The following is a 14475-nucleotide window of genomic DNA, read 5'->3' as shown; positions in this document are numbered from 1 at the left end:
CAAATAGTGACTTGCACCTACTCCCTTGATCCCTTTTGCATTGACTCATAATGCTACTACTACTACTGCGTTACAAGTATCAGAAAGAAATGCCTCTTCCGATTTGTGCCTACTTGATACTTCATCCAACCGAACAGCCAGTATAAACAATCATCTAAGTAGTGGCATCTGACTATCTGAGGCTAGAATCAAGCGAAACTGGTTCCCGCCGATGATTGGTTCTTGCATCGCTTGTGTGCCGACGTTGCATTGCTTGATTGGACTGAGCTGATCAATAATTGCTGGTTGATGTAAGCAGAAAGGAACTTGGCTTAGTTTATTTATATATATAGTTCACTTCTGCTTGTTGCAACTTGCAAACGCGAAACACATAAAAAGGTATCGAATGGTGCTAAAGCATAGGCGTTAGTCATGTTGAATGGATCAGGATCTAAGAGTTTATGGCGTCTCCGACTGCTGCGCCACGCAGTGGCAGTGTTTGATGGGGATCAAATGGAATCATGCTCCTATTCACATTTCAGAAAGAAGATATTGGAACAACGTTTATCATTTGAATCAAACTCTAGGTCAAACCAATACAGGGACTACTTTTTTTTAACGGAACGACAAGAGATTTGCCGTAATTTTTATTAGAAGAAGGGAACAAAATACAAAGCTAAAAAAAAAGGCAAAAAGAAAACACACGACTCGGCCTCGCTCTCACCCGTCACAACTCAACACCACTAAAGCCGCACAAAAGCTACTCAAAAAAACTTGGGTGAGGGACAATCCACGGAATCAACTGGAAAACAACAGCAGACGCAATTAGGTCGGGGCGTTTGGTGTAGTCGTAGTAGGCGTCCTGTCAACCGTTGTGGCCGCTTGGTAGTGTTGCACCTCCTCTTTATCATCGAAGCCACCTCCACCACTTCTTTTGAAAGGTTTTGAAAAATTCTTCTATTACGCTCCTTCATACAGAGACTACTGAAGATTGTATCAATAGTTCAATACAGAAAATGTTTTTTTTTGAGGAACCAGAAAATGTTATCATCGGATCAAGATTCTATCAGATAAGTCAGTTAGTAGAGAGGATGACTGGATGAGCATGCACATAGTAGAGAAGATGAGCGTGCACACCTATTTGCCGCATCTCACAGTTCTCCACAGGTAGCAACACATCCAAGGATCAAAAAAAATTGCAAAGGACAGTTGGCAAGATGGTCCCTTCTGCAGCCTGAAGCAACATAATCCCTCACCGGTTCACGACGATTTTTTGGCCCAATTCAATATAAAAAGGAATAATTGTTCTCTTCCCACAAGTTGCTGTAATAGATCCAGAAGACCACGATGTGCACACATTGAGCGCAGCATGATGTTCATCAGACGAGAGACACAAATGGTCAATTTGCAGTTTGCTGCAGACGTATTCTTTTAGCAGTTGCCGATGATTGGTGATTGGAGTTCTAGTTGCCCCTGCAACTCCACCTTATTGGTCTAGCCCTAATCACAATGAACTCGCAACAGGAGACAGGCCGTGGACACTGCATATAAGTAACTTTTCTGTCCCTCTCAGTCTGAGCTTGCATCTTGAATTGCGTCTGCCGTTCTCCGCATAAGAGATCAAAAGTAGAAGTTTGCTTCCTGATTTGCTTCATGATTCCGCAACCGCTGCATCAGATACCCAATATCCATGTATCTGTCAAAGTCATGCAGAAATTATTTACACCTGCTCGGACTTCGGGGCCCAATGATCAAATTTTGCTTGTGTTGACTTACTTGCTATAGTTGATTGAGCCCGAGTTCTTGGTGCTGCAGTATCAAAGAACAAATATGGTTCCTTACTTTCTTGTGCAATTGTTTTAATCAGTTCGTGGAAACTGCTGAACATAACACCTATAAATAATGGTCAATAGAAATATCAACGCATACTGCATCCATTATGTCAACCAGTGTCGTTTCTGACAGAAACGGAGGAGAAAAGATAGTAACAGAAGCTTGAGCTGTTTCTGTTTTCTGCATCTTCCTTCTCTGAATATTTTTTTATCAGATGCAGTGTGCCGACCACTGGGTGCAGAAGAATCTTTCAATAAGCAGCACTACTTGCTACTGCTGATTCAAAAGGTTCATTGCGTAATATATATGCTATTATGCGCGTTTCGTCACGGTGTTGAGAAAGTGCGATTTCGCGCGGCGAAAGGCCAGAATATTCCTTGGGGATTCAGGGGCCAGATTAGCAAGCGTCACTACTTAAGCGCCCCATACATGCTGCTTAAGAGCCAGCATGTTGAATTTTTCTGGGAAAATGAGGAAGAATCAGGGCAGCCACTCTGAAGTTTTCAGTACTGACCTTTGATTCTCAGCAGTTAAAAGTAGTAAAAAAGGATGAGAAAACAATGACCATGCGGCTGCAGTGCTTCGTTTAGGCCCCGAAGATGCCGGTTCCAATTCAGTTTGTTTGCCATGTTCTATCCACTTCTCTCTTCTTGTGGCGCTGGTGCGGTCCCAGGAGGATCCAAATTCAAAAGAAGCGTGGATTTTAAATTTAGCTGCTGACTTGTATAAATTTATGCTAGGAGGTGGTAGTGCTGTGATGCTGCTACCCATCAGCGTAATATCTTTATCCATTGAGGACTATCTGTTCAGTGAGAAGTGTAATGAAGATCAAGTGATGAACTGACCAAAGATTTTCAGCACAGACTGGGCAAATACCAAACAATGAAGAGGAATAACAACTTACACTATGATGATGCACAACCTAACAATACCGTCGTAATAAGGCATGCAAAAACGATGAACAAATTGTGGTATGATCCTCTCTCTCTCAAAAAAAAAGAAGGAAAAATTGTGGTGTGACGAATTGCCAATTTTGTTTACCTGTATCACAAGGCAGGTGACCTAAGAAAAGCTGGTTTTTGCTTTTTCACAAGGAGTTGAGTCGCTATCAGCTGAGAGAAGTAACACGAACGAGTTTCTGCGGTTGACGCTGGAGATCATTCGTAACCAAGCTTCAGTTGGGATGCTACGCTACTGCTTGATTTTGCTTGCGTCTATGTGCACGTCCCAGTTTTTCAATGGTTTTAGTCGGCGTCTCCACGTAGATCTCCACTGTGATGATGCAGACTGCTCTGTGTTTTTTTTTTCTTGATGAATCTTTTGCAGTGTCTGATCAAGTGCAGTCCCTGCCTGTGTAAATGTGCAGTGACATCATCACACAAAACCAACTTTGCTGACTGAATCAGATAGTGACGGGACAGGGCAGGGCAGGGCTTCAGAGAGAAGGCATTTGGTTGTTGCTACTATAGTTTGGACAATGCTAATGATAATAGATTATGATGTGGGTCACAATATGGGAGCCTATATTTGGTGGAGGGACACTTGGATCCAAATTTCCATTCAGATCTCCAAAAGCTTTCGTCCCCCACGCCTTTACACCTCTCCGTGGGGAAGCTTTCAAACAAGAAACTAAGTGTCTTGTACTATCTCCGTTTCTCGAACACGCTGAACTGCATATCATTCTACCAAGAACTATCTTCCCTTCAATATATGCCTATGAAGTGTATTAACATTTCGAGTTCAAAGAGAACACAATGTCAAATGACCATCCATACCCTGCCAATTCTTTATTTCAAAACATTTAATTAGGAATAGTGACGAAACATTACAGTAAAAACACTCTAGATTCCCTCGAGGTAATGGGAACGATGGAAACATTTGGCATGTACTCTGGAAACAGTTTACGTGGAGAATGCTGGCCCATGCCTAAGCGGCCCACAGTCCATTTCACCCGTTCATGATACCTTTTCCGACGAAAGGAGTTGACAAACATTGCCGTGATTCCAGCAAACTCTTTTCCAACAATTGAGAGATAATCCCATGCATACTTTCTCATCATGCAATAAAAATTTGATATGGAAAAATAATATCACTTGTCTATTGTGCCGCCTACCTGCTACAAAACTTCATTCTCCCTCAGAGATAACTTTGCCGCTTAAAACAAGGAACAGAACATACAGTACAGTGACTAAATCCTGAAGAATAAAAAAACAATGCTACAATCATTGGACACCAGCAGCTGCCTTGTTCAGTTGTTCAAGGCACTCTGAGGAGAGATTGCCGATGATGCCAACAATCACTTGACTTATGCAGCTGCCTTGTTCGGGCACTCTGATGAGAGATGGCCAGCGATGCCGCACTCATAACATGTCCGCCTTTTCTTTTTCTTTGCAGGTGCAGATTTTGTGTCACCATTGGCTTTCTCCTCGGCAATGGTTGAGCCAGTATCACGTTCCACTGCATTATCAACAACCTCAGCGACCTTTTTGTTGGGGCAAGCTGATGAGAGATGGCCAGAAATTCCACACTCATAGCACTTCCGCCTCTTCTTCGAAGGTACTGAATTTGATTCATCACCTGGTTTCATTTCCTCAGGCACGATGGTAGGTGCAGACTTTGCATCATCAACAGGCTCCCTGTTATTCTGAACAGAGTCTTCAGTCCTTCTGTTTGGGCAAGCTGATGAGAGATGGCCAGGAGTCCCACATTCATAGCATGTTCGTCTCTTCTTTGATGACGCCGTGGCTGAGTCAACATTAGCATTCTTTTCATCAGAAATAAATTCGACACCCTTCTTATTTGGGCAAGAAGAAGAGAGGTGTCCTGGGATGCCACATTCATAACATGTTCGCCTCTTGTTTGACGATGCCATAGCTGAGTCAACTGTACCCTTGTTTTCACCAGAAATTACTTCAGAGTTCTTCTTATTTGGGCAAGCAGAAGAGAGGTGCCCAGGGGTGCCACATTCATAGCATTTCCTTACATCAGAATCCTTCTTATTTGGGCAAGCAGAAGAGAGGTGCCCAGGGGTGCCACATTGATAGCATGTCCGAATCTTACTCTTTGAAGGATCTGAGTTCCCATTATCACTGATTTTTTGGTTCTCCTTTTTGGGAACTGCGCATCTGATTCTGACTGGCCGTCCCTTAATCACCTTCTGGTCAAGCTTCAATGCAACAGCAAGAGAGGTACCATCAGCAAAGTCAATGTGTGCATAGCCTTTGAAATCACCCGTCTCCTTGTCTGTTCCGAATCGGATGGACGAGATTTTGCAGTCTGAAAAGAACTTCTTTAGATCATCTTCTGTTATATCCCATGGTAGGTTCCCAACATATGTCCTATTATATCCCTCTATCAACTTTGGTGCAAAATCTTCCTTCTCATGGTTATGTTTGTAAGGCTGGATTTTCAGATAAAATCCTCCCCTGAAATGGTTATCAGGCATGTCATTACCCATGAATAAGCCAATGAGAGGGATAACACAGAGAAGGATGTACACTTACATATCTGCACCATCCATAGCTAATGCCCTCTGTGCAGCAGCATCAGTCTGAACAAGAACAGTCAGTCAGATACTCAGATTCCCATTTCCAAACAAAACAATTGTGAAAACAAATGAGCAGGGCCATCCATATTCTATTATTTCAGTTGATTTCTATGATTATGTGAAATTAAATGGAAGCCAAGACCATACAAATACAAGGATGCAGAATCTAAGATCATACGGAAGACCATACATATAGACTGAATGAGGATTCAGAGTCTGCTGAACCTGTATACTCCAGTTCTGTTAATAAGTCTAGGATTTGACATATGGCTACAATTGATAGGCACATGTAATACAGTAACAAACTTTGTCTATGGAATATGTTGATTTCCCCTAGAGAACAGGAATGCTAAACTAAAAGAAGCAAAATTGACTTAGAATCTGACCTTAAATGTGAGAATTGCAATACCCCTGAATTTTCCGCTCTCAGGAAAGGTCATGCAGTCAATTGCAGTGATACTGCCACATCCTTCAAAGAAACTTCTTATGTCATCCTCTGATGAATAATATGGGATGCCACCAACATACACCTTCTTTATACTTTGCTCCCTGAAATAAAGATGCAAAATGTTAGGTAAAATATCCAAGAAAGGCCAGCATCCTGCTAGGAGGGAAATAACCAAGTCACTTTCCTTATCAATTCCGAATACATCACCAGAACTTAGTTATATTCCACCATGCCAAACAGAACACGTGCTTTCCAACAGGCTTTCCAATTTGATCACGAGTTTACAGCCAAATAAGTTGGTGACTTAATTTATTTTGTATTTATCAGTCAGAACTGGGCCTCCTCTTTTTATCATATTATCGCACAACGTCAATTAATATAAAAGCAAAACAACACAAACCCAGTACATGTTTAACCCATGGATTGGTCCATGACCTGCGTTGTCTCAACAAACTCATTGCACTAACATGTCCTACATCTGTGTCTCATATTTTCAAAACGACATCATCTTAGGGCATCCAGAGTGTTGAAAAATAGGCGGTCTTAAGCAGCTTAAGGCCAACCTTATACATAGCAGAGCCGGTCCAAGGAGGGGGTCTTAAGGCAAAAAGGTAAAGAACGAGCCTCAAGCTAAAGACCGGGCTATAAGGATTACAAAATAGACGAAAGGACGATGGCGGGGCCACAACGTGCGTGGACCCTAATTTTTGTACTATTTCCATGTCCTGACTCCTGACAATGGACCTGTTTGGTTACAAAGTTCTTTTGGAGTTTAGGAAAAACACTACAGCTTTACAAATACTTTGGTTTTGAGAAACTAAGAGGTGTTTGGATGTAACAAAGGTTGACATCTACGACATCCAAACAAGTTCTGGGTGAGTACAAAAGCACCAATCTATCAGGATTTAACTCACCTATGCTCTGCGACGACAGGATTGTTGGACCCAACACCAGTTTCAGCCAATTCCACTTTGTGATCTTGCTGCCTGAAACAAATGTAGAACATTACACAAGTAGAGCCAACAAAGACCATGGCCTACAAGCTGCAACTTAAAAATTGCTCCATCACCTACACTTTTGACAAATGCAAAAGAGCCAATCTATCATGCCCTAACTCACCTGTTCTCTGCAACAACAGGACTGTTGGACCCAACTCCAAGTTTGGTCACTTCCATCTTGTTCATATTTTGCTCACTGAAACAAGAATGCACAACATTACACAACTAATAACTAAAAGACCACAACCACAAGCTACAACTGCAAAATAGTTTCATTTCCAACACTCCTTTATTTTTGCGATTGCTCCACTAACAACACTCTTTACAAGCACTAATATATTGTACCTAAGTTACCTATTACCTGCAACAACGGGATTGTTGGCCCCAACTGCAGGTTTGGTCACTTCTACATATTTTGCTCTCCAAAAGATGTAAAAGACCAAAAACAATTATACAACTACTGAAAATAGTTTCAGCACACTCAAAACTTCAATGGAGATACTAACACAAAGCATCCTAATCCTAATACAAATTACAGTTACAGTATGGCTGACAAAAACGGTGACCTTTCATATAATAATCACATACAAATAGAGTACAATACAGTAAGATGGCACAAGCTTTTCCTGCATTATAAGTAATAATGCTTTAATCAATGGCAAATCTAATCTAAGATACCAAAAGGCCGAGTTATAAACCCACGTATTTGCTTATTTCTCTTACTGTTACCGCTATATTGTTCTGAGTTCACACTATAACAACATGTTATTGCTATTCAGATTTCACTTGCTTTTTCAAAAGAACCAAATTTTCAAGCCCTAACTCACCTACTATCCTCTGCCACGACTGGCTGGTGAGACCCGACAGCAGGATCGGCCTCTTCCGAAGTCTCTTCCTCCCCCTCCGCTTCCGCCCCCGTCTCCCCTCCCACCTGCTGCGTCTCCGCCGCGGACGCCGCGGCCTCAGCCTCCATCAACCTCCTGATCCTCCTTTTCTCCTTCTTCTCCTTCCTCCTCTCCTCCCTCCTCCTCTCCACTTCCTCCTTCCCCTCCTCCTCCGTCTGACACACCACTTCGGGGAGCGATTTCTTCCTGGGCGGCCTCTTGGGGCGCGGCCGCTTGGAGGAGGCAAGCCGCTCCTTCACGGCCTGCGCCTCCTCGCCATGAGCCTCCACCTCGGCTTCACCGGCCGGGAGAAGCGTGTGCAGCTTCTGCTTCAGCTTCTTGCGCGCGAGCACCATGGCTGCAGCTTCGAGTTCGGTGGCTGGCTGGCTGCGGCGGCGGCTGCGGCGGCGAGGTTTTCGTGGGAGGGGACAGAAGAGGAGGGACGAGGGGGAGGCGGCCGAAGTGAAGGGTTTTAATGGGCCCGTTGGGCTTATATGGGCCACAATAGGCCCGATCCTACCCACCAACTTGGGCCACTGAAGCCCACAACATGAGCACACGGTGATCTAGGCCCAATAGGAGGCCAGCCACCACTCACTAGCCAAGCCGGGCGAGGAAAAACAGAAGGAACCCTAACTGAGCCAGAGCGATCGCAAGTGGAGACGATGGCCGGTAAGGCGGCTGCGGCGTCGGCGGCCGCGACGGCGGCGAGGTGGGCGGAGGGGTACCCGTGGAGGGAGAAGCTTGCCAAGTACAAGGGGGAGCTCGGGAAGGGGATGTGGGGGTACTGGGAGCTCGGCGCGTGGAAGCCGCTGGGCATCAGCGCCCGCAAGCGCGCCCGCCTCCGCAAGGAGGTGCTCCTCGCCGGCGAGGACTGGACCTACGACCCGCCCCGCGGCGAGATGCGCACCAAGCGCAAGGGCCACAAGTGCGACCGCATCTCCGCCGAGAAGTAAGCGCGCATTTCCTGCCCCTCTTCCCTTCATTTATGTGTTCGATTGGCTTTTTCAGTCAGTTGTTTGCGTGATTGATGTTTCATTCCGTTTCTCAGGCGCGCGAATACCGTTGAGCTGATGAAGAAGATGCCCCAGATGCTGCTCGATTACAAGGTTTGCGTCTACCTTATCTTAGCTACCTTCTACTACCGGTTTGTTCGTTTAAATTGCAATCCAGTGTGCGCATAGATACTGCACTGATGTTAGCAATCCTTGTGTAGAGTCATGCCAATTTCAAGCCCATACCGGTAGTTCAGATGTATTGTTTTAACTGGTAGCTTTCAACTGCTCAGCAATCAGCATGTAGTGAAATTCGTCTACTTAACATGATTTTTTGGTGTGCTTAAGACTACATAGTATAGCACATTATACTCTTTGTAACATTTGTTCAAACTTCAAATTATGTAATCCAATCCCTTTGGTTTCCTTCTATCATGGTAGATATTATTAGTTGACCAAAAAAAGGTAGAGATTAGCCATTTCTTCTGATATATAACACTGTATTTGAGAGCTTGTTAGGTCCTCCTTTTGTCTTATATCACAGTCTATCAGAGCAAGGGTGGGTATTTTTGGTCGTATTCTTGTTCAATAACCAACTTATGTTGAGATTTTGTTTAACCTAAGTGGTTGATCTTCTGTGTAAATGTAAACTAGTTGTTCTTGCGCTTGACCATTGGTACAACATAACCATGTTTGGAACCAGACCACTAGCATAGAGAAGACATGAGACCTTGGTATTGTCTGTTTTAACTTCATAGTAGCAAGCCAGGAGCTTGTCTATGCATATCCCCAGAAAATTTCATGTGGGTGCTACCTGTTAGGTGAGATGCAACCTATCCAGTGATAAACTGCAGGTAATGTGTAACCAGGCAACAGAAGCCCTTGTCTTTGGCTTACCATCAGCATAAGACATAAATCCCAGCATTGTATGCTAAGCATATTTTAGTTTTGGGGGCCTAGATTTAAACCTAACCTTTTTTAAAGAAAGAAGTTTGTGCTTGTGGGCTGGTTCAGTGATCTCTTAATTTGAGAATAGCTAATGATGTTTACATGAAACATGGTCTAAGACTTCCATAAGGCGAATAAACCCTCTGATAAAGTAAACATAAACTACACCAAGCTGATCTATGAAATGTGATGGGGTAGTGTTATAAGGATCTTCAGTTCTGTACTGGCAACAGAATTTCCAGATGGTTGCTCATATCTTGTTAGGCTAATTACAACCTAAATTGGGAATTACCTCCTAAAACTGTGCTACTAGTTTTTGTCTAGCTGCCACTCAAATATCTGCTGTCGGTGATCCAGCTTTTTTTAGCCTGCATTGACCTTGGTGTACAAAGATGCCTTGTTTGTGCTTTAGACCAGATGTAATGATGACTGTGATAGTGATTGAACGAAGGCATCCTTCAAAAAAGATCTAACTGGCTCATCTTTGTCTGTTTGTGCTTCAATCCTCTTTCGTTCCCATCCAGAAACGTAGGTGGGAGAAAAAGATGAAAGAGGAGGAGGGCGGAAAGAGCTGATATCAACCTGCTCCTGCATGTTGCTGCTCTTCCTAAATAAGGTTGAAACTTTGTTCAGGAGATTTATAGGATGGCTAGATTTGGATGCATCAGTTTCTTTTCGCTTGATGGATTCCTGCTCTCCTGTATTCTGATGCAACTTTGGGATCCTCTGAGTGTAATACTTTCCAACACTTGTGCCACTGGATCATGATTTTAGCCAGCCCCAACTTCTGCAGAACTAGTATTTTGTTGAGACAAATCAGTTATAAATATTACCTTTTTGTCAAATAAATTTGTTCACCATGTAAGGCGATTGCTGCTAGTCGTGTTTTATTTACTTATTACAAAGAACGGTTACTGACGGAAGAATTTTTGTTCATATGTAAGATCTTTGCTGCTAGTCTTCTTTGGGTCAGCTTATGTGCTTACAGAAGAATGGTTGTCACTTAAGTTTGTTCGTCGTGTAAGATCATCACTCATGGTCATGCTTTTGTTTATTAAGCGATCACCGACGGAAAAGTGTAATAAGCTCCTTTTTTCAAGATATAAGGGAAAGTATGTAGAGAATGGTTAGTACCGCCCCTAGTTGTTGCCGTGTTCTTTCCTGCACAAAATTTGGCCCACTGGAGCTCACTGTTTATTGCCAACTTGCCCTATCTTTCCAGTTGATATGCTATGCTAATGCTTGTGCTACTTGTAAGCACAACACGTTTTTGGCAGGGTTTGCTCTCGGCTACCAAACAGGGCCGGCCTGGCTTTCCAGGGACCAGAAGGACGGCCATCTCACTATCTCAGCAGCTCGTCCACTCCCCAAGAGCTCACGCTTGGTGCTCGTGACCTCTCTAGAACTTCCATTTTACAAAAGGTCTTCTGTTCCCTGCAGAATTCGTGGCGAATCGTGCTGAAATTCACGGTGAAAAAATTGACCAGCTGTTCTGTTCCATGTAAAATTTGTTCCGTCCCCTATGATCAGTGTGTCGTTGAAGACAACTTTGTGGGACGACGGCTGCTTGTCCACCATTTACCAACTCCTTTTTCTGTCTGGGATTACGCGTGCCTGTCCACCATTTCCCAAGCGTTGCAAATCTTAGCAAGAAAAGCGGTAAGGGATTCGCACTCGGGCGAAGACCAATCCGAGGCTCAAGCACCAGGAATGGTGAATAACGCGGATTTGAAGGACTTTGTACGGGATAAGGAGGAGAAGAAGATATGGATTTTGATAAAAAGAGAGCCTGGTGATGAGCAGGCAGGAGGATAAAGCGGCTGGAGGTAGATGACTATACTCCAAGTGGGGTTATCCTCCAATCCAACATGGTGCTGTCCGTGTCACCTTTTCCTCTTTTTCATGTCAGCAGAAATTCTATCTTCAGATGCTTGCTGGTTTAGCTTCCTCTCTAAGTAAAATCCACCTGCCTAGTTTCTTCAGATCATTTTTCATATTAACAAGATTGTTGCGCTGAGCTCCGACTCTCAGCTGCCGAACTGGTCATTCTTCATCAGATTTCTTGGTTTCATCCTTTGGAGATCAATCTGATGCAAAGATAAAGCAGCAATGTTCAGTGACGGCAAGCTTACTAATGGAATTGTAAAAGTTAATGGTCACCAACTGCTGGGTAAGATGGACAAGTTGAATTCTTGCTAACTCTTTCTTTTTATAAATATATATGTGTCATCGTGATGTGCACTGTTGTGCAATCTGAGGCGTAGGTTGCACGACGTTTGGTGCACTGCCGCATCACCTATCTTATCACTTATCAGCTTACCTTTCTTTCCTGGGAATGATGGGAAAGCCACAACACTAACAGCGACCCCCAAGAGCTGAGGCTTTTTTTCTAACAAAGAAGAAATTGACGTGGAATTCTAGCAGTTGTTTAGCACAGCAACCTTATCTTCTTTAAAGAGTTGTGCAGTTTTCAGAATTACTACAATACCCAGAGAGCAGAGATGAACATAGATGAGGATCACCACATCAGTGTTCTCTTAAAATCCTGCTCCTTTTCTTGTCAGTCATGTTAACTCTTTGTAACAGAGAAACATCTTTCTTCAAAAAAAAAACAGAGAAACATCAATGGAAATCTGAATCCATACAGAAATGGAACATTTCTATACAGCTTGTTCTAGCAACAAAAGGACAAAAATAATTTCTTGTATGTGTGAGAAAGGCCTGGAGTACTGAATTTGTAGACTTGATAGTGGGTATACCTTTTTGTGGATAATCGGGTGGATACCACTAGTAGCAATGTTTAATAGTGGGCCACTTCCGCAAATAGCATGCATGACCTCATTCTGCACATCTGTCATAAAAAAAAAATCTGACCCTGCTCAACCTGAAATCCCTTTTATCTGATTTTACAAGATTTTCAGAAGAGTCGTGTAGGTATCAACCTTAATGCATCGATTAGTTCTAGCGGTACATCTTGAAAGAGTCGATCTCTCGGTAATTGATCACATCTTGCAAGACTCAGTCTGTCCAGTAATTGATCACTATATGAACGATATAGGTGACAAATTTTGTGAGATAGCAGGAATTGCATCTTCAGCAAAGTCATGTTTTACTACACAGCCTATATAGAGGATGACCGGAAGAAAAAGGACACGAGGAGTACTGTGGTAGATTGAATAATTCGTTTCATTATTTGTTAATCTAGTCAAATCCGGGCATCTTGAATATGATGCGAGCATGCATGCTGCTAGGTGCTTGCATAATTGCACTGATCACTTATGCTTGTCATTTGAGAACAAATTCTCTCATTGTTTTCGCTAGAAGAAAAGGCAAAGGATATGCTTAAGAACTGCAACATGGCGCTTAATATAAGTCTAGAAAAAAACTGCATCGATCGTCTAGAAAGGCTTGAAGAGAATCAGATCGGACAATGATGACGCCTTTTAATTTAGTGAAGAAGCTCATCGCTAACTAACAGCAAAAGATTATTTTGCGGTTGAGCTAAAATTTCTTCAATAGCTAAGTGAGTCAGGTTGCCAATTGCCTGATCATGTCATCAAACAGCATGTAATATTCCTGCATGTAGTGTAGAGACAATCCAACACCATATATGATGTATGGAGAGGTTACTTTGGTGAACCATTCAGAGGTCTTTATCACCGATGATACATGCATGATTATAAATCAATTTTGTTCCATGTAGGAATTTCATGTGTAACTCCGCCTACGTTGTCTCAACATAGCAGGTCCTAAGCCCGATAAAGGAGGAGGGTTGTGATAGGCTTGACGAGCTAACGTTAAACCTAGCCATTCTAATAGAGATGAAACCCAAGAGAAATCCGTTGGGGGCGTAACCCTCTTAGCGACGCGCCATATCGGAACCCGGGTATGGTGTTAAATGGGCAAGGGCCGGGTCATCTCCCCCTTGGTGACACGCCATGTGGTGAGCAAGGATCGGGTCGTCATTTCCTTAGTGGTGAGCTACATCGGTGCCCGGGTGTAGTGAAAAAAGAGCAAATGTCTTCACATCTCTCTCGCGGGTGCGAAGGGCAAGGAGGCTAGTTGAACCAACTAGGATTCGTGTAAGTAGTTGGAATGTAAGGTCTCTTACATGTAAGTTAAGAGAGTTAGTTGATGTAGTGACTAGGAGGCGTGTAAATATCTTATGCATTCAAGAGACTAAATGGAAGGGCCAGAAGACAAAGGAGGTGGACAATACCGGTTTCAAGCTTTGGTACATAGGGACAGCTGCAAATAAAAATGGAGTGGGAGTTTTGATTGACAAGAGTCTCAAGGATGGAGCGGTGGACGTGAGAAGGCAAGGGGATAGGATTATCCTAGTTAGGCTTGTCGTTGGTGATATGCCCCCCGAGTAGGTCATGATGAGAGTGATAAGAGGTTTTTCTGGAAAGATTTAGACACGAGGCGGTTCATGGAGGTTTTGTGTATGGTAGTAGGAATCAGGAGGGAGAGGAAGTCTTGGACTTTGCAGTAGCTTTTGACTTGATGATAGCGAATACTTTCTTTAGGAAGAGATGGTCCCATTTAGTGACTTTTAGTAGTGGCCAACACTATAACCAGATTGACTTTATCCTCACAAGAAGAGAGGATAAACGGGCATGCTTGGATTGCAAGGTGGTACTAGGGGAATGTGTTGTTTCTCAACATAAGCTTGTGGTGGCGGACTTTCATTTTTAGATGCGCATACACAGGGATAAACAAGCCAAGATTGCAAGAACATAGTGGTGGAAACTAAAAGAGGAAACGTCAGAGGTTTTCAAGGAAAGGGTAATCAAAGAGGGCCCTTGGAAGGAAGGAGAGGGCACAAACAACATGTGGGAGA

At 43.3% G+C, this 14475-nt stretch overlaps 2 protein-coding genes across 2 annotated transcripts; one reads left to right on the top strand and one right to left on the bottom strand.

The window, feature by feature from the left end:
* Positions 1-3837: 3837 nt before the first annotated feature.
* Positions 3838-8176, bottom strand: LOC101763615 (protein gar2). Its single transcript, XM_004960442.3, has 6 exons — positions 7633-8176; positions 6927-7001; positions 6722-6793; positions 5746-5908; positions 5316-5362; positions 3838-5237 (listed from the first exon to the last, which is right to left on the bottom strand). Exons 1-6 carry the CDS (start codon positions 8043-8045, stop codon positions 4118-4120), a joined length of 1890 nt encoding a protein of 629 aa, XP_004960499.1. The 5' UTR covers positions 8046-8176; the 3' UTR covers positions 3838-4117.
* Positions 8177-8297: 121 nt separating this feature from the next.
* LOC101762940 lies at positions 8298-10497 on the top strand. The gene is made up of 3 exons (XM_004960441.3): positions 8298-8641; positions 8741-8798; positions 10157-10497. Exons 1-3 carry the CDS (start codon positions 8355-8357, stop codon positions 10205-10207), a joined length of 396 nt encoding a protein of 131 aa, XP_004960498.1. The 5' UTR covers positions 8298-8354; the 3' UTR covers positions 10208-10497.
* Positions 10498-14475: the final 3978 nt, after the last annotated feature.

This window comes from Setaria italica, chromosome III, assembly GCF_000263155.2.
Source record: "Setaria italica strain Yugu1 chromosome III, Setaria_italica_v2.0, whole genome shotgun sequence".
Lineage (NCBI taxonomy): Eukaryota > Viridiplantae > Streptophyta > Magnoliopsida > Poales > Poaceae > Setaria > Setaria italica.
Note: the sequence above shows the minus strand (reverse complement) of the source record. Positions and strands in the feature narration are given on the sequence as shown.